Below are 20312 nucleotides of genomic sequence, written 5' to 3'. Positions count from 1 at the left end.
TTGTTGAAATGTAGTGTATCTGTTGTATGTTGTAGTGTATTGGTTGTTGTTGCTGTTTTATTGAATTATCATGTTGATTTCAGAATTGTTTGTTCTCAGGGCACCATTAAGAATGAGACCCTGGCTTCAATTGGGTTCCCCTGAATAAATAAATAATAATAATTTGTAAAAAAAAAAAATCACTACAAGTCTTTGAATTCAATAATCTCTAAATTCCCTCTTATGAAGATTATAATCCTCAAGAAGGCCTGAATAACTAAGCAGTTTTACAACTGTCCCCTAAGTAATTTCCTACCACTTTAGACTCACATAAAAGGTTAAAAAAAATAAAAAAATAAAAAGGATAAGTCTAGAATATTGAATGAACAAAAAACAACCAAGAAAGTCCTACATAGAAACCTTGCTGATTTTCTGTACTAGTAATTGTGTTTGTGTGTGTTTTGAAAACAGTGCTATAGTAAGTTATATTAGTATACGTACACACAATCCCAGAGGGCCCACACACATGCCTCTCCATGCACTGGCTGCAGGTGCGTCCAGTGGCCCCGGGCCGGCAGTGGCACTGGCCTGAGCGGGGGTCACACGGTTGGGGCCACGCCCCGTACGGGTCACACTTACACTCCTCACACTTCCCGCCGGGGGCACGGGGGTCGCCATGGTAACCCGTGGCACATCTAGAGGAGCAACAACAGGGTTTAGTGTAGATAACTAATAGAAAGTGATGTTCAGTTAGCAATGTGGGGCGGCAAGGTCCCTGATGAGGTGAGTTCAGTATGATTCACAAAGAGCATGTTGGGGTTTGTAAATGTTGAGGAGAGAGTTTGTACCTCTCACAGTACTTTCCCTCATAGCCCTCAGGGCAGGCAGTACAGTGGTAGTCGTTGAATCCCTCTGTTACACAGGTAGGGCTGAAACTGAGAGAACGAGAGAGCTACAGATGAGAGCTGCTTTATTGTACAGTAGTAGAGCCATGCATCTGTGTCTCTGTGACCTACTTGTTCTCATGGTTGGTGAGGGGGCAGGCACAGGGCTTGCAGTCGTCAGGTCTGCCCCTCACTACACCATAGTATCCTGGGGCACAGCGTTCACACCTGTCCCCCTCTGTGTCGTGCTGGCAGTTCTGTAGAGAAGACACCCGTCCCTTCACTAATATCATATCCTCATTCACAACCATTCACTTCAAATAGGCTACACCTGCAGAATCAAACTAAAACCCAGTGGCTGTCGAGGTGGAGGGTGGATGTATTTTAGCTGTTGTTTTGAAGTGAGGGCCCTTCCAGAGTGTGAGCTCTGTCAGCCCAGAGCTGTTTTCCTCTCCTCTCTCAACCACTCTGCTCTGAGAAAAAGTGCCAAACTGACAATTGAGAGAGGCAATACTAATCAGTCAGCGGAAGTTGCGGCCTACTGAGCCGTGGTATTCCAAAGACGTTCATTAACTTCCTGTGTACCTCAATTAACCAAATTACGCTGTACAAACTCATTTAACATTTTCAATTTGCCTGCTTCGTAAAATGCAAATGATATTGTTATTAGCACAAATACAAATGAAAGCTGGGATTGCTTTGACAACATAGAGTTCCAGTTCCACACTATAACACGAGGCAGGGCTGGCTTCCATGTGCTCTAGGGGAAGATTTGGGAAGCAGAGAATAAGAGCTTTGTTGGTCATTAAGTTGACCAAAAGGCCCTGTTTTATATTTGAAGGGCACATTATGTTCCACATTAAACAGCATGGACTTCTCTCTAGCGTAACATCTCTGTTAGTATTTCCAAGTCAAATCTACCCCAGACACTAACCTATGCTCTACTTCCTGGTGGCAGTGGACCATGTGGCCAATCAAATTGCTTCTGAACAAATCTGCTGATCCTCTACACTTGGAGAAAGTGCAACTGTTTAGACTGAGAGCTGGTTTGAAAACCAGGGGAGCTGAGAAGATACAGGATAAAAGGAGGAGAGTTTTTCATTGGCTATATAAAGGTCTGGGCTGATGTAAATGTGAAACGAAGCTGAAAAGTAAAGCGTTGGGCTAATTACCCATCTATGGCAGAGAGTAGAGTAGAGTAGAGTGGGCGGGTATGGGTGCAGTCACAGGGCAGCCTGCCAACCAGTGCCAACGACACCCTTCTCCTCAGGTCATGGGGACTTTGTAAAGACCTTACCTGGCAGATGGATGTCTCTGGGTCACAGGCCTCACTGTGCCTGTTGCACTGGCACTGCGCACAGCTCCCGATGCCTGCTCTGGAGGCTGCGCCACCGCTGCGGGCAGACAGGCGGTAAAACCCGGCCCCACATTCCTGCCGATGGGCGAAACAGAAACAGACACGCGGTTACTGGTTAGGCTGTTACACCACCCCCCCCACCCCCACCCCCCGAGCCGCTCACGGTAGTGCCAGGCTCCACTGGAGCTCCAACGAGACACACGTACTGAGAATTAATCGGGTCAATTTGAGAAGCCATCTGTTCCCAGCAAACACGATAAACGCCTGTTTAAAAATACTTTATTAACTATGTGGCAGCTTCAAATACGTGCCATCTGTCTGGTTTGTTTATAGCCACCTTTATGAGGAATCCAGTAGGAGACACATCAGTAACACTCAGGTTTGGATGGAAGTTGTCGTAGTAACACAAGAGTTAATTAGGAGTGTATTAGAGCCGCGCTAAAGAGTGGGGGAGCTTTGGATGTGTCTGGATGGAGCTGTGAGAAAGAGAGGGAGAAAGAGAGAGAGAGCTGGCAGTTTTGATGAGAAGGATTGTCTTGTGGAGGGTTTCTAACAGCTGTTTCCTCCTGTCTCCATGTCTGTGGCTTTGATTGGACTGTGACTGACTGCCACACACACACACACACACACACACACACACACACACACACACACACACACACACACACACACACACACACACACACACACACACACCCCTCTCTGATGGATGACCCTGTCGCCATGGCTGATGCTCTGATGGGAGACACAGAGACACAGCTGTCTCAGTGGCTAGCTAGCTTACCTCACAGGACAGGCCGGAGTAGCCCAGGGGGCAGTCACATTTCTCTATCTGGTGAGCCCGCTCACTCTCCACGGACGGCCTTCCCTCCTCTGCCACCTCCATAGAAATCTCAGAGATCCTGTGTTTTAGTAGAGAGAGAGAGAGATAGAGACAGGGAGTGTGACAGCCATGTGAACCAATGTCAACGATATAACTATACTTGAAACATGATATGATCAAACGCTATTGCCCCTTGTTCGTTAAATGGAATGAACATGTCACAGTTAAATACAGAGGGTTATCCATGTTAACATGACATGACTAACCTGACCATGACACTAAAAGAAAGAGTGTAGCGTCAACAGCCCTCTAACGGTATGTTTCGGTCTAGCCCATTGTGTGTTCAGACAAAAGACAGAGAGGAGAGCTCGCCTGCTGTGTCTCATCATGTTCCCATGGGAAGCCTTGATGAGGACGTAGTCAACATAAAACAGCACGTCCATGAAGTCCTCGCGTGTCATGGCCTTCTTGTCTTCGTACTTCCACTCGTGCTGAAAAACAAAACATGTTGATGACATCACTGGCATCGAGTTCCTATTCAATTACTCGAGAGGCTGTGTCATAAACCCTCAAAGTTCCAGAAAGTAGTGAAAATGGCAGCCACCAGTCTAATGTGAATGAATGGCAGTAGAGGCATAATCCTAATTTTACTTATGCAGGAAAATAAAAGTAAGGAATGTGATATATCAGAAATTGTGTAAGATAATTATTTTATATACAGTACCAGTCAAAAGAGTTTCTCTATTTTTACAATGTTCTACATTGTAGAATAATAGGGAAGGCATCAAAACACTGAAATAACACCTACAAAAAAGTGTTAAATGAACATATATTTTATATTTGAGAGTTTAAAAAAAAAATTATTTCACCTTTATTTAACTAGGCAAGTCAGTTAAGAACAAATTCTTATTTTCAATGACGGCCTAGGAACAGTGGGTTAACTGCCTGTTCAGGGGCAGAACGACAGCTTTGTACCTTGTCAGCTCAGAGGTTTGAACTTGCAACTTTCCGGTTACTAGTCCTACGCTCTAACCACTAGGCTACCCTTCTTCAAAGTAGCCACCCTTTGTCTTGATGACAGCTTTGCACACTCTTGGCAATTTCTCAACAAGCTTCATGAGGTAGTCACCTGGAATGCATTTCAATTAAAAAATTAATTTGTGGAATTGTGTTGTGACAAGATAGACAGAAGATAGCCCTATTTGGTAAAAGACCAAGTCCATATTATGACAAGAACAGCTCAAATAAGCAAAGAGAAACAACAGTCCATCATTAGTTTAAGACATGAAGGTCAGTCAATGCGGAACATTTCAAGAACTTTGAAGGTTTCTTGTGCAGTCGCAAAAACCATCAAGTGCTAAGTGCTATGATGACACTGGCTCTCATGAGGACCGCCACAGGAAAGGAAGACCCAGAGTTAACTCTGCTGCAGAGAATAAGTTCATTGGAGTTACCAGACTCAGGAATTGCTGCCCAAAAAAATGCTTCCTTCAGTTCAAGTAACAGACACATCTCAACATCAACTGTTCAGAAGAGACTGTGTGAATCAGGCCTTCATGGTCAAATTGCTGCAAAGAAACCACAACTAAAGGACACCAATAATAATAAGAGACTTGCTTGGGCCAAGAAACACAAGCAATGGACATTAGACCGGGGGAAATATGTCCTTTGGACTGATGAGTACAAATTTGAGATTTTTGGTTCCAACCGGTGTGTCTTTGTGAGACGCAGAGTAGGTGAACGGATGATCTCTGCATGTGTGATTCCCACCTTGAAGCATGGAGGAGGAGGTGTGATGGTGTGGGGGTGCTTTGCTGGTGACACTGTCTGTGATTTATTTAGAAATCAAGGCACACTTAACCAGCATGGCAACCACAGCGATACTGCAGCGATACGCCATCCCATCTGGTTTGCACTTAGTGGGAGTATCATTTGTTTTTCTACAGGACAATGACCCAAAACATACCTCCAGGCTGTGTAAGGGCTATTTGACCAAGGAGAGTGATGGAGTACTGCATCAGATGCCCTGGCCTCCACAATCACCTGACCTCAACCCAATTGAGATGCTTTGGGATGAGTTGGGGACTGCAGAGTGAAGGAAAAGCAGCCAACAGGTGCTCAGCCTGTATTCTGGTTAGAGACAATTTGCGCTGTTCCGTAAAGGGAGTAGTACACAGCATTGTACGAGATCTTCAGTTTCTGGGCAATTTCTCACATGGAATAGCCTTCATTTCTCAGAACAAGAATAGACTGACGAAGTTTCAGAATAAAGGTCTTTGTTCCTGGTCATTTTGAGCCTGTAATCGAACCCACAAATGCTGATGCTCCAGATACTCAACTAGTCTCGTGAAGAAGGCCAGTTTTATTGCTTCTTTAATCAGAACAACAGTTTTCAGCTGTGCTAACATATTTGCAAAAGCGTTTTCTAATAATCAATTAGCCTTTTAAAATGATAAACTTGGATTAGCTCACACAACGTGCCACAGGAACACAGGAGTGATGGTTGCTGATAATGGGTCTCTGTACGCCTAAAGTATGTAGATATTCCATACAAAATCCGCAGTTTACAGCTGCAATAATAATTTACAACATTAACAATGTCTACACTGTATTTCTGATCAATTTTATGTTATTGTAATGGACAATTTTTTAAATTTTCTTTCAAAAACAAGGACATTTCTAAGTGACCACAAACTTTTGAACGGTAGTGTATGTGGGGACTCCTTCAAGACCGTTGGAAAGCATTCCAGGTGAAGCTGGTGGAGGGAATGCCAAGAGTGTGCAAATCCATCATCAAGGCTACTTTGGGTGGCTACTTTGAAGAATCTCAAATATATATATATATATATTTTTGATTTGTTTAAACTTTTTTTGGTTGCTACATGATTCCTTATGAGTTATTTCATAGTTTTGATGTCTCCACTATTATTCTACAGTGTAGAAAACAGTCTAAATAAAGAAAAGCCCTGGAATGAGTAGGTGTGTTCAAACTTTTGGATGGTACTCTAATTATAAATACAGTTTATACATGTTTTATACGCATGTTCGATATAAATAGCCTCTAAAATATATGCAAACAGACCATAAATGTCTCAAAACATTTTTAATTGGAAAGCTGTTAGTGCTATTATATGATACAATATCACAACCTGTTGCATTTACAACTTGTCTACAGTAAGTCCTATCATCAACTGATTTCAGCCAGTGTATGGCTGTGGATTGACTGCATTGTTTGAATGGAATGTTGGCATAGCTTTGTAGCAAGTACGATCTGTACGGGTAGGCACATACTGCATGACTGCAAGGTGTCCCGATATCTTTTCCAACTGTCCCGTTATCTGGTTTTAATGTCTATTCTAGAATGCCCTTCTTATCAATCAGAAACGAGAATTCAACAATGCTGTGGTATAAAGTATTTGAATTCCTAATTATATGATCACTTCAAAGTCAATTTCTCATACAACATCTCCAGAGGTTAGAATCTAGCTTTGAAGAGTTTTTGGGACAATGACAAGAGATGCACTTGCATGGCATCCACCACAAAAGGACCATAATTGTTTAACAACAGAAGCGAGTTTCCGTGGCAAATGGATCATGACTGCATCCTTAGACATTAGGAAACTGTAACAACAAGACAAGAGACGGTCCACCATGTAAGCCTATGCCATGGGTGTTCCCAAACTAGTTTGGCCCTTGACCCCATATTGACATTAAACATTTTTCGCGACACCCACCACGTAATCCAAAGCCAATGTTGACTTTTTAAAATGTGGGTTATGACAGTCTATTACAAAACAGTCTGACAGTACTTTTGACCGTATTTAAAATCTGAAAGTATGGTGTGAAGTGACTGGAATGCATCAGAAAGGTATTGGGAAGTTCAGAAGATCGTCAGTCAATAATGTTGTATGGATGGATGGATCATCGTTGATGATGTTCTTTTTCCTCCAGTCTGATTTAGTGCCTGGTCTCGTCCAATCGGTTCTCATGACTTGTGGGCATAGCAGAGGGAAATGGTGTGTACTGTATATGTTCCAGAGTGTCTTATCATTCAGTGATAGGGTCCTAATGTTTTGTAGCTTCAACCGTTCAAGAGCCACATTTGTAGGAAGAAAACAGAAACCGCTCTGTTTATTACAACCTCATCTGACAGCTACCGGAGGTTACTGGCGTAACCCCAGTTCTATGAGGCGCAACTTTTCTCACGCGACCCCATTTTCAAATTAGGTGACCCCACATGGGGTCACGACCCCTAGTTTGGGAAACACTGGCTTATGTCCTTACCTCTGTCATGTCGATCTCGTGCCGGGTGAGTTGTCCAATCTGCAGTCCCTGCATGTGGCGGACCATCACCTTGTCTCTGTTGGGTCCTCCCTTTATGATGACCTGGGGTTCGTAGGAGGTGCGGCCTGTCTCGTCACGCCCCTCAAAGTAGATGGCGTACTTCAGCTTGCCGCCGTAGGCTGTGATCTAAAGAGGAGAAACCACATCCAAGTAAAGAAGCTTGTTAGTACTATTCACATCTCTGAACAGAATACAGTCAACTCCTGATAAGTGCAAGTTAGAAAGTATTTAAAAGCAGTATTGTTCACCAGGTCTCAATTCAAATACATTTATTGTCACTCCGGATATGTGCATGGGTTTGGGTTCAGTGTAAGCATAGTCTATACGTAAAGCAGTCCCGAGCAACTACATACAGTATATTTTTTAATGACATTTTTTATTTTACCTTTCTTTAACTAGGCAGGTCAGTTAAAGAACAAATTCTTATTTTCAATGACGGCCTAGGAACAGTGGGTTAACTGCCTTGTTCAGGGGCAGAACGACAGATTTTTACCTTGTCAGCTCGGGGATTCGATCTTGCAACCTTTGGGTTACTAGTCCAATGCTCTAACCACTATAAGGATTCAATTGTACACCTGTTATCAACTTGAGGTTTAAATAACATCGAGATCAGGGTGCTCTCACCATGGAACCATGGAATTGTTCAGGCAGTCTCCAGTAGTAGAGTTCGGTCAGCTTCTGGGTGACCAGATCAGCATTAGCGATGATCTCTGGGTGCTGGAAGGTCACTCCGCTTGTGGTCTCTTGCAGGTTGGCTTTGTCCACTAGGGGCAGCTTGGTCTGCTCTGGTTTCAGGGACAGCTACAGCAGCACAGACACAACAAACAAACAGCATCACTTATTGGCCTTAATGTCACACAAAATACACAGATAACGGGTTGTATTTGGGAAGCTCTGTCCCAAGGGTTTAAATGGCCTATGTTGCGAGAGAGCGATGCAAGTGTTTTTCAAAAGGAAAACAGCCTCTGTGACATTGGACAACTGTATTCTCCAATAACACACCAGGACTCAGCCTCTCACATAGTTGTAGATTAAAATGCTTTTCACATCCTGAGGGCAGGCCAGAGATGTGTTTAATTGGGCAAGTAGAACATGCATATATTTAAGAAGTCACTTCTCTACAGTAGACTATGCCTCTGAGGCCCCTGTTTTAAATTTGCCCTCCCTTCCCATCTAAATATCCAGCAAATGGCTCACTAAAGGCTCCAGGGGGGGCAGGCTGTGCCCCTCACCTCACCATGCAATCTCATGACTCACTGACTTAGAGAGAATCTCCTGACTTCCAATGAATGAAGGAGAGGATTCTCAACTGTCTGTCTTTTTTCTCTCTTCATCTTAAAGCAAACAAACTTAGATTAACTTTGGGACGGCAACCTTTATTTAATTTGTTTGTCGTTTCCATTTATATGAAAGAAGGGTCCCTCTTCCGATGTCCTCAGCCGCGGTCTCCATGGACACAGCGGATGGAGGGTTATCAGGTCTGAGGCGCTCTGGCAGAAAATCCTTATTAAAAACAAACAGGGAAGCTGCAGCTCCCAGCCTCTGCCTGCTCCAAGCCCCCAATAAACCCTCTCCCACCCACTGTACGAGGCTATAATATATATTATCCTTCTGTTTGTGCTTGGTCCCCCTGGTTCTCACTACGTTCCATAAATTACAGGGAAATAAGATGGAGAGTAAATACCTGGTTGGGAATGAATCAATGGAGGAGAACCACTTTCATGAAATTAATATTTACCCTGTTTCCCATAAAATCATATAGCTGTGTTGTGGCATTTCTCTCTAGACTATTTCAGTACTTGTGGTTGCACATACAGTAAGTTGTAAAGTGTAATCGGACTAATTCATGTTTGTTAACTGTTGCATGAGAACAAATGTTGTTTTATCATAGCCCATATTAAGTAGCCTATATCAAGAAAGCATAGAACAGTGGTCACCAACCTTTTCTGAGCCGAGACCCCTTTCTGAGTGAAAAAGCAGGCCATTTAAACATGACTTTTTTTTAAAACGTACGCCTACGCAACATTAACCTATTAAAAAACACTTCCGTAGCAATGAGGTTTATGCAGTAGGCTGTAGGCTCAATACATTACTGCATATTGGCTATCCTTGAATTGCCCTGCCAATGGTGTTCTTCTCAGACCATTTAAAAATTATATTTTCAAACGGGAGGTATATGATCACACTGGTAATATATAATTTGTTATAGGCCTATTACTTGTGAGCCATAAATTGAAATCGTTAGCATTTGTATTTTTTTGTGATGGTCAGTCTCAGTGGATGGAGGGAGGGAGAGCGCGAGCGGTGGAGAGGCTGCCTCTCACTGTTCATCAGCTCTTCCTCCTCCTGCTGACTGACCAAAAATGGGACACTGTCTTCCAGCTGACGAGTGAAACTCGATCGCATTTCATTTATTTCTGAAATACGCTACTCCTCGATTTTTAGAGAGACGCCAGTCGCTAACAACAACGCAAATATATTGATACACTTTGCCGCGCGAGTGGAAAGGGACGTTTCACGGCTTATACAAGTGTTGAGTGAAGTGTTGACAGTGCTGAATAAAAATGTGAATATTAAATCAGTCAGAAAACAGCAGCAGTCTCTCTGTAAGTCATGTTTTTGTTTCGTTTTGAAATCTCACACAGTAGAGTCCGCAAACAAATTCTCAGTGGGCTTGTGAAAGCTGCAGACACGGTGATCTGAGCTATCTAGTTAGCCAGTGGTAGGCCTATAAATTGACTTTGCTGTCCGGGTCCGCCGGGCAGACGGGAACAGTTTGCCTACCCGGCGCGCAGGGAAGCTGAATCAATTGCACCTACCTCAAACAGCGCGAAACAAATAAGAAAACAGGAAAGGAAGGCTTTATCATTTGGCCTTTTACAGAAATAAATGGCCATCGAGTAGGAAAGCCTTGGAGATCGACCGGTTTGTGACCACTGGCATAGAACATTATTCATATTATATGCGTTTGTCTGTGTGTGCGTGATGTGAGTGGGTGCACTCGCAGTTGCTGTACGTTTGTGTATGAATACAGTACCTGTGTGTGGGTGGACTTGCATGTGATGGGGAATACATGTGTAGATGTGTGCTGGGTGTGGATTTCTGTCACGTTTCTTCATGACTTGACTTACCCACATGCGGATGAGGCCCTGTGCCTCAGTACAGGTGCTGGACATACCAAAGCAGTAACACTGACTGCAGCCTAGTGGGTTGCTTGTGCTCAGGCCGAAAGTCCTCGACTTACACTGGTCACACTTCAGACCCTGTATATTCACCTGGGGACCGAACACTCAGGAATTAAGACACAGTCCAAGTCCAAAATGGCTGATGACCAATATTGTCCACACACAAAAAAAGGACGTTTTCAGTAAAGTATACATAACAAATATAAAATCAATCTGAACAGATTTGCAAAGATAATATAGGCCAAGAGAGATATTTGATTTAAGACAGAGCAAAGCTATAAATAACAGTGGCAGAAAAAGTCATATCTCTTGTGCTCTTCGCCTATTCTGCTCTGGACTGATCAAAGAAGGTGATATTCACAAGAATCCAAAGGCAGCCATGTGTGTAGATACAGTAGGTGCATGTCAAAGGGGCTACTGTGCATGTGTACCACAGTGACATGTGTCTGAGAAGGAATGATAAGGGGCATACACCCGCGTACAGCAGACACACACAGTGACAGCCCTGATAACAGTGCATCACACCAAAAAACACTATTTCATATGGAACTTTTCCCTTCTATTTTATCTGATGCTTTCCCCTAGCTAATACACTCCCAAAGCATCCAGAACTGAGAAGCAGCATTCATAACAGACATTGGTTGTGCCATGAACTACATATTAACGCTTTGTTTACACACCAGTCTGTGGGTTTAACTTTAAGGAGGATGCTAAGGATGCCAGAAATTATATTGCCATGGCTTCATGGAACACACAGAGCCACGCCACCCCATCACCGTGTCCATCACCCCTCCAGTCAGTCTCCATCACTAACAATCCCTAAACCCATCAACCTCTTATCTCTATCCTTCCATCCCAGTAGTCTAAAATAAACATCCAGTGAGGGAAGACGCACACACACACAACAGTACAACAAGAGACCCAACAACAACAATCATCTCTTCTGCATGTGTCACCTTACTTCAGAGTAGAAAGTGGCTTTTTACTGGGTCTCTCTCTCTCTCTCTCTCTGTGTGTGTGTGTGTTAATGAGAGTCATCACCTCTCATAGGTGGCCCCTATGTGACAGCCTGTCACAATGTCACAGCACTGTCACTGTGAGGCACGGAGTCGGGGATGGCGACGCCTGCCTGCCTGCCTGGCGCTAGCTAATCTGAATGCCTTCCCCCCACGTCAGGTCTATTTCCATCTCACACTTCCTCCCCCACACAGACGCTACCCTGCCTGCCTGGGTTTTGTTTGCCTGGCTCCGGGTTTGTTCGATGCTGGCAACCAGGCAGAGGATGGCGACAGGCCCCTATGCTGAGCTCAGATAGGGAAGGTACGGAGAGCTAGAGTGCTGCTGTTGAAACACAGGCAATATGGAGCAATCTGCCTTAGTCATTCTAATGGGACATTTCCAGGTAGTTGCAGTGAGGCTTAGAAAATACAGGCCTAGTTACGCTATGTAACTCCAAGTTTAAAATGTGAAACTGGCAGTGAAAGCTACTTGGATCAAGTCAGTGCTGGCTAGACATCAGGGAGGTGCCAGGAGAGCTGGCTTTGGTTTCTTTTGGGAGAATTTCATTGTAGTTTCTTGTCGTCACTTATTTGGAGAGGTCTGATGCAATCACTTGACACAGCATCCTATGATGAATATTCTAGATGAGAATAGTAGAGTATATAGATAGTAAATAGAGTAGACCACAATCAACTGATGGTTGTGGGTTACCTTGCAGCTGCATTGTCCAGTCCTGTCTGCACAGGCGCACACCTCCTGGTCTGCATCACAAGTCTGGCTGTCTGAACCTGCCACGTTGCATTTGCAGGAAATGCATTGTGGGAAGTCCCGGTAGCCCAGTTTACACTCGCTGCACTTCTCTCCCTGGAACTGGTCCCGGCACATGCAGCAGCCGGTGTTGGGGTTACACTGCTGCGTCACTGAGCCCACCTGGTTACAGCCACAGGCCTGTGGAGGAGATGGTCAACTATTCATAATCAATGTACCATTATATTAATCAATACCTAGTCACAAAGGGTTAATCCATCGGCTTCACATAGTAAACATTCCACAGACCTTCCACAAAAGCGGGTTAAAACATTGGCTGCAAAATTAATTATACAATTATGCATATCGTCACAGCAGTAATCCCATGATGTGTTTCTCCATTAAATCTCAAAGCACTTCTGTGCGGTTTTAATTTCTATTTTGTGAATGTTCCGTACTATAAAAGTTGAAGTTATTTTGCTAAACCTTTTTAATGAGCATTTTTTATCAACAAAAGAATAGGCCTAACTCCAGGAAAGAGCCAGACAGGACTAGTTTGGAGGGGAGTGGCGTGAGATGAGGTGAAGTAAGGTGTACCTTGCAGCCCGCCATGATATCATGACCCCAGTGATTGGGGGCACATTTGTCACATCTCTCCCCCACGGTGTTGGGAGGGCAGACGCACTGTCCTGTGTTGGCGTCGCAATTATTCCCCACATGGGTGCACTGGCACGCTGGGAAAGGGGCAGGAAAAACAAACTCTACTCAAAACAGCAGAATAGGCTCAGCACCACAACTTTCCATTAAACCTGGAAGAGAGTAAATACCCTTTTTGGTTTGAGGTCATCCAGCATTTAACATCAAGGAAAGCGGTAATCAAATCTAAATAAGATGTATTCATGTGTTGTATTGACCAAAAGTTCCTTGCAGACATCAATTAGTTAGATGGCAGTCAGTTCTTACGTGCGCAGCCACCCTCCTGGAAGTTGAAGTGTCCCGGAGCGCATCGGTCACACTTGGGCCCAGTGACACCAGGCTGGCACCGGCACTGGCCCGACTCGTCACAGTCAAAGGACTTGGACCCAAAGGAGTTACAGTTGCAGGGGGCACAGACTCCAGCGGACTGAATGCCGTAAGTCTGGGGCTGGGAGACAGCACAGAGATACTGAGGTCATTCAGGGACTCCAGAGAGCTGTCATAGACAGACATAGGGTGCTATTACCACAGCAAACAGGTACAGCACACAGTGACACACCGCAAACACTGTAAAACACACAGCTCAATACTTCAGACTAAGTTTTCAAGAACACACAGCATACAATAACGTCTCTGTACGAGAAAACATTATTTGAACCGTAGTAACAATAGTAACAATTCAATTGATGGTGAGGATATACAACATATTAGAAGTCCAAAACATAATCTAATATAAACTCATTTCTCCGTGCGTCGGGCAGAGGAAATGCCCATGTCTCACTATAAATGCAGCAACATGTGGTGAATAAGTAAATGGGAATTGTAACTATAGAAGTCGAGGCGACGGGGAAAGGAGGCAGCCAGAGACAGATGGTTCGATATGAATCTGATTATATGAGGAGCCAACAGCTCCTGCCTGGCAATCTGCATTATTCTCCCTTCAACAGGAAGGAATGGTGACGGTGGTAGGTAGCACCCCCCTCCGGGGAGCTCTCTGGGGGGTCCTGGGAGTCCTGGTGGGATGCTTCCACCAACCCATGTGGATCCAGCTGTCTCGGAGGTGGGAGTGGAAATGGATGGCTGATTGATTGACAGAGAGCGGTTAGCGCCTGAGCAGCAACCAGGTGTTGTGTTAGGGATGACTGACGTCTGTGTGTGAGAAGTGCCTGCTTACTCTTGTCAGCACAGCTAAAGAAAAATGCGTGTATGTGTAGCGTGTTTGTGTGTAGCGTGGTTGTGTGTAATGTGGTTGTGTGTAGCGTGGTTGTGTGTAATGTGGTTGGGTATAGCGTGGTTCCAGCCTGGTGTGTTAGCGTTGCACACAATACGAGTGAAGTAGGCAATCATTGCCTTGGCTAATTCTCACTCGAAACCTCATTTTTGTGTTTAGTAGGTTAAATTACACATTCGGTTAACATAATATACTATAGTGATCTGTTCTTGCAATTTGTAGTCTATGACATTTCAGATTTACATATGATAATTATTCACTAAGTAGTTTGGAGCAAACTACTTTTTATCAAAGTAACTTAAGGTAAGTAAACCATGTTTTCCTTAAGGGTAGCTTTAGTGTGTCTTTAGTGTGAAGTAATTGGTAGCTTGGTACACAATATTTTCAGAGTAGCTTCCCGAACACTGCCACTGACCAAGGTGAAAAAACTGAACTTTTAAATAAGAGTTCAATTAAGATGAATGCCGTAAGAAAGGCTGAATAATTAACTATCACAACGTAAAGGGCCGGCTTGATGAGTGGGCAATATTATAGAACAACAACTTATGAAGAGATCTCACATCAATTGAAGGGTCTAAGTGGGGGCTGGATATTTCCAAGAATCCTCAATCACCTCTTTACAATGTAGATTACTATCTGCTGCACAGTACAAACGTAGGATCTTAATTGGATCACTCTTTTGCTGCTGAGAATTGCATTCCTGCACCTGCAGAAAATGCAGATGAGCTTTGTGATTGACAAAAATTCACTAAAAACCTGCACTAACACACAATTATATTAATAGTATTTCACTTTTCATGTCATGTACTAAACGTTCAAATCCTGTTGCTGGAGGATTATTTTGCTGCGACAATATGGGTCAAATTAAGATCCTACATCTGTATATCTAAAGAATGCTGTCCTGCGCCTATACCTTATCTGCAACCAGTATATGGATATTTACATACGGTACATAATAGTTCATATACGTACAATTCTAGCTCAATTAAAATATGCATTAGTATGTGCAGCCTGTATCACACAAGGCTACTCAGTGACAGGTCCAGGTGAAACCTGAGCATAAAGCAGAGGCTAAGAAGAGTGGAGCGCCAGGCTGTTTCACATACAGTCATTAAGGTCAGAGGCTTACTGCTGACCAGGCAATGTGTCATGTCAGCTCAGGTCAGGTTAGAGTCATGCTGTGGTCCAGCCAGTACACATCAGATCTGTTCTGTTCGGAAGATGGTGAGTGGTCAGTTGTGGTCGGTCAGAGAAGGCCTATATGGTCAGGTTTGAAGTGGGGTCAGGTTGCAGTCACATATAGTCAGGGTCTGGGATGGACATGTTCGTCGTGGCTAGGTGAGGCAAAATTATAACTATGGACCCTGTGGGTTGGTTGGGCAGGCTTGGTTGGTTGGTGGGTGGATGGGTGGTCGGCGGATGTGTTGGTGGGTGGGTGGGTGGTTGGCTGGGCAGGCTTGGGATGCATCACAGCACACTAACACACTAAAACACTCAGTGCTGCAAATCTTTACTGTCTTTACCGCTGAGGTGCGGTAGGCTGCCCTGGGACAGCCCCCAGAGCGGGACGAGCCCCAGCGCTGGACCTGCTGCAGCCGGACCCTCTCTATTGGCCTGCGCGTCTCCCGACGCTCGTAACCCTGGCGACCCAGGTCGCAGCGATGGCCCACGAAGCCGGGCTTACAGATACAACGTCCCTCAAGGTCGCAGCGCTGGGACATGGCCCCTGTACGGCTGCAGGAGCACGGCTTACACACCTGCTCCTCTGCATCCCACCAACAATTGGGCTTCATTCACCAGGAGCAGTGAGGGGCAGGAAGTTAGTTATCTGTGAATGTCTGAGATACTGAGTATAAATGAGGTCGTCACCCTAAAACTTTGGGAAATATTTAGATGACAATATATTTGTGAAACCAAACACCGGAGTGAAAAATTGGTTCAACTTCAGACATCAGCGTTACTAATCAACAGTATCTGACGCAGTAACTGATTTAAAATGTCCCCATAGATTGTCCACCTTTTTATGGGTATCCCAATGATAAAATGACATAGTGACCGAATTGACAAGATTCGGAATGACAGCTGATACTTTGGTGACCTACCATGCACTCGTCACACTGCCGTCCCACCACATGCTGCTTGCATGGGCATTGCCCATTCTCCTGGTGGCAGACCTCCGACACAGAGCCATTGTTGTGACACTGGCAATCTGTAGACCAATGAGAGGGGTGGGGAGGAGAAGAGGGGAGGAGGGGATATCAGTTGAATGAATCAGATTTAGAATAACAAGGATCAGTCTAAGTTCAGCCCCAACAAGGCCCTCTCAGATAAGGGTATGTACTGTACAGTACAACTATATCCTCTTGTTCTCTTCGGTCCTATTGCTGTGCAGTACTACTGTCTATTGTCATCAACTCATACAGAGTACGCAAATCCAACCGCTTTCAGATTGCTAGACACAAGAACACATTTGCATTGTATAACCGGCTCATTATTTACTTTAAAAAGTCCTAGTGATCTGCAAGAGAAAACACAGGCACAGATGGTTTCCTATAGGACTGGTTGGAGGGGACATTTGCTGTTTTTTCTGTCTTTGTACTGTGCTCAGTCGCCCACGTAAGGTTTAAAAATGCCTGCATTTATTCAATGTTTAACAGGTTGGAATGAGTATGAGTTGTAAGACTCCCTTCCTCACCCTGACAGCATGGAGTCCAGATGGGATCTAAAGTGGGTCAAGTTTTTAATTCGGGCTGTCTGAGAGAAAGAGAGAACGAGTCGGGTTGATGGTTTCCTCGCACACTGAAACCAGCAACAAGATTACACTGTGCGTCAGCCACATTAAGTTGAAGAGATCTGTGACTATGATCATCAACTTGTTTTCCCTGCCACTGTGATAGCATGGGCAATTTCCATCAACGACGGCCCTGTTTCTGCATTCCTAATGTTGATTACTCCATGTCCGCCCAAAATGCCCCACCACCACAATAATCAGTTAGGACAGCCAGACTAAGTCAGCGAAAATGGACTTCTTCTCACCAACCTACTTTTTTTCGTTCAACAGATTTCATTCAAACGGAAGTAGTGCGCCTGCCTTTTATCACTGCAGATGAAGACAGCTATTCCATTCTATTGTAGAAGTCTATAGAGGCATTAGCTGCATGTTTAACTATTGTGCTTTACCAGTCTATAGTTTTAATGTACTGTCAATCAGTACCAATACCTCGATCATTTCTTTGTCGTCTTTATCGCAGCTGTATATCAAGAGTTATAAATCAGGAATTCATTTGGCTATGAGCCGTGATAAGCTGCAATGCATTTTTAATTATCTTGGCATCATCGTCAAATGGGTCGTTTTGGTAAACTGAGACTAATTAGTTATCTTCATCCAAACATTGTCAACGTCACAGACTGTACAGCTGAGAACAGAGAGGCAGATGAATTATAAACTTTTATGGGGTGAGCATTGAAGTTTGCAAGTCAACACAGGTTGTTTATGTGGATTTACACAGACAGTCACCATCTGCACACATTCTCATATTCTCAAAGCCAAACATTTTCAAAGACACCGCCACATCTGGCATGCAGGCTGTCTGTCAGGCAAGCAGGCAGACAGGCAGGCAGGCAGGCAGGCAGGCAGGCAGGCAGGCAGGCAGGCAGACAGGCAGGCTGTCTGTCAGGCAGCGCTCGCATAACATTACAGCAACACTCCACTCTTCAAAGGAGACTCAGACAGGGACAGGGGCTTTAACGTACTGCAGGCTCTGATACTCATGTACTTCTTATACTCACGTTGGCAGTTTTTGGCCTTGATGGCGTCCCCGTAGAACCCCTCGGCGCAGGTGTCGCAGGTGGTTCCCCCGTAGCCATCCCGACACCTCAGACAGGAGCCGGTGATGGGGTCGCAGCTCCGCGGTGAGGCCAGGTCCAGGTTACCGTTACACTGGCAGAGCTGGCACGAGCCTCCCTTAACCGTCGGCTGACCAAAGTAGCCATTCGAGCACCTACAGTGACCAGAGAGGAAGAGGGAAATCATGACTCATGGCTAGGGCCCTGAGTTTTACCTTACCATACTGTACGACATGGCCAAGAGAAACTCTGGGCAAGTTTTTTTCTTTCCTGACCTTGTGTCTTGACCAGGAATAACCGCAGTCCCTAGTTACAATATAGCCCTATCATGACTAATTTGAGTAGGAAGGAGCGAGGGTATGGTACGTAGTGGACTGAATGATCACTGCTCAGCTATGAAGATAATGTGTTTCCCATGAGGGGAGTCACAGTACAAATGACAGAAATGGACATATGGTCACTGTGCCTCTGTTCTTTTTCAAGTCACTAGAAAGGCTAAATGTCTCAGTGAAACTGGATAAAAAGCGATCACACTCAGCATGAACAGCTGTGTATCACGGACACTTCAGTGTTTCACTGAAATTACTTCAACGATGAAACTGGCTTCAATTATGAAATTGCCTTTTCAAACATGAACACTTAGTTTGTGTATAATTCACATATTCAGTGGGAACAATAAGGGGGCAGTGGACAGTATCATTGGCAGTCAAAACACAGAGAAAGAATCTGAAAAGGCAAACGCGCGAAGCCACAGAAAATATCCCCCTACCAACTCTTATCTGCACTGTCCTGCTTTTCCCGCCATATATCTCCTCAGAAGCGAGTCGTGTTCTGCCCTGATAAAGATATACATTCTAGTGCCTTCTTGTTAAATGGTTGCTACAATTCTTATCTCCACACCGCCCTTCTATCTGCATGATAGCAAATGGGAAAAGTAATCGTTCCATATCATGCACAGCGGATTCCTTTAGTCGCCGGAGACTTATTAATTTAATATGTTATTGCTTCTGACTGTCTTATGTGAGAAGGAGCCATTGGCGTGGAACAGTGAGTACGTGTCTGTAATTTAATTTCAACCATCAAGCGGGTGTCTTGGGGAGGAGACAGCACTAATGCAGATATCATGACCAAACATGCAAAATGTAAATAAGTACAAATGATTGAATCACTTTACTTTGGAATCTGAAAAGAAAGAGCCTCCACCCATAACTTCCTATCCCATTTCCCCAACCACACCCATCCAACATGTCTCCATCCAACCACAACCACCCACCACCCTTCACCACCCCCCAAACATCCAAGGTTGCGTTTACATCCATCCCCCTCTTAATAACACCCCTTCCCCGTGGGAAGGAAAGTATATATATTATGCAAATAGGTATATACTGTACATATAGTTTGTATGTGTTAAGCGTTCTAGATTGTATATTTGTATACTGAACAAAGATATGAAAAATTCAAAATATTTTACTGAGTTACAGTTCATTTAAGGAAATCAGTCAATTGAAGAAAAAAAAAATTAGGACCTAATCTATTGATGTCGCATGACTGGGAATACAGTCATGTTGTGCGTTCTCAATGGACATTCGGGTGCTTTCGTAAATCCGCACTGGCTATCTACTCCGATTTCAGAGCACTCTCGTCTGAGTGTACCAGAGCGCAGAATAATGAATTTACAAGCGCTCAACGCCCGTTGAATATGGCCGGTGTCAGTAAACGTTGGCAAAAAGTGTAATTAATTTGTTTCCAGCAGTACAGTTACAGTCAACAATGCTCTGGTTAACATGAAAACTGCCTAACCAGCTCTGCTAGGGTGAGTAAAATGGTCAGAGTGGTCTCATTTGTGTCTGGAAGTAGCTAGCAAGCTAGCCAACGTTAGCTTGGGTGCTTGACTGCAGTTGTAAGGCCAGAACGCTCAAATCAACCATACTCCTCGGCCCGAACGTCCTGTGTGCGCTCCGAGAGCAAAAAAAAATGTACAAATTTACAAACGGACAATTTGACAACGCTCATAAATGCAGCCACTCCAGATTGAATTTAAGAACACACCCAGTCGAAAAATCTCTAACTTGTAGTTTGTTATGCTAACTAGCTAGCAAGAGGTTGCATAGCAACAGCAACTTCCAGTAGAGAAGGCAAAGAGCAAATACACTCACCTGAAAGTTTGGTTGCACTATAATTAGGGTGTGGAAATATTATGCCCCTTAGATATTAATTTAGA

General features: G+C 44.2%; 1 protein-coding gene across 9 annotated transcripts in view; it reads right to left on the bottom strand.

The window, feature by feature from the left end:
* Positions 1-20312, bottom strand: part of lama2 (laminin, alpha 2) — a 135860-nt gene that overhangs the window by 41546 nt on the left and 74002 nt on the right. For 5 of the 9 annotated variants that reach the window (XM_042300691.1, XM_042300695.1, XM_042300693.1 and 2 more), the window contains exons 19-33: positions 18035-18246; positions 16348-16454; positions 15769-16032; positions 13282-13462; positions 12916-13052; positions 12283-12519; positions 10519-10662; positions 8012-8188; positions 7328-7513; positions 3416-3534; positions 3005-3122; positions 2161-2295; positions 996-1120; positions 828-914; positions 481-674 (exon numbers count right to left, since the gene is read on the bottom strand). In XM_042300691.1, the coding sequence (XP_042156625.1) occupies positions 481-674; positions 828-914; positions 996-1120; positions 2161-2295; positions 3005-3122; positions 3416-3534; positions 7328-7513; positions 8012-8188; positions 10519-10662; positions 12283-12519; positions 12916-13052; positions 13282-13462; positions 15769-16032; positions 16348-16454; positions 18035-18246 (2423 nt within the window). The remainder of the gene's footprint in view (positions 1-480; positions 675-827; positions 915-995; positions 1121-2160; positions 2296-3004; positions 3123-3415; positions 3535-7327; positions 7514-8011; positions 8189-10518; positions 10663-12282; positions 12520-12915; positions 13053-13281; positions 13463-15768; positions 16033-16347; positions 16455-18034; positions 18247-20312) is intronic. The other 4 variants (XM_042300696.1, XM_042300697.1, XM_042300698.1 and 1 more) reach the window with 2 other exon arrangements.

The sequence above is a fragment of the Oncorhynchus tshawytscha genome, linkage group LG18, assembly GCF_018296145.1.
Source record: "Oncorhynchus tshawytscha isolate Ot180627B linkage group LG18, Otsh_v2.0, whole genome shotgun sequence".
Classification (NCBI taxonomy): domain Eukaryota; kingdom Metazoa; phylum Chordata; class Actinopteri; order Salmoniformes; family Salmonidae; genus Oncorhynchus; species Oncorhynchus tshawytscha.
The sequence above is the reverse complement of the archived record's forward strand: the minus strand, read 5'-3'. Positions and strand labels throughout refer to the sequence as shown.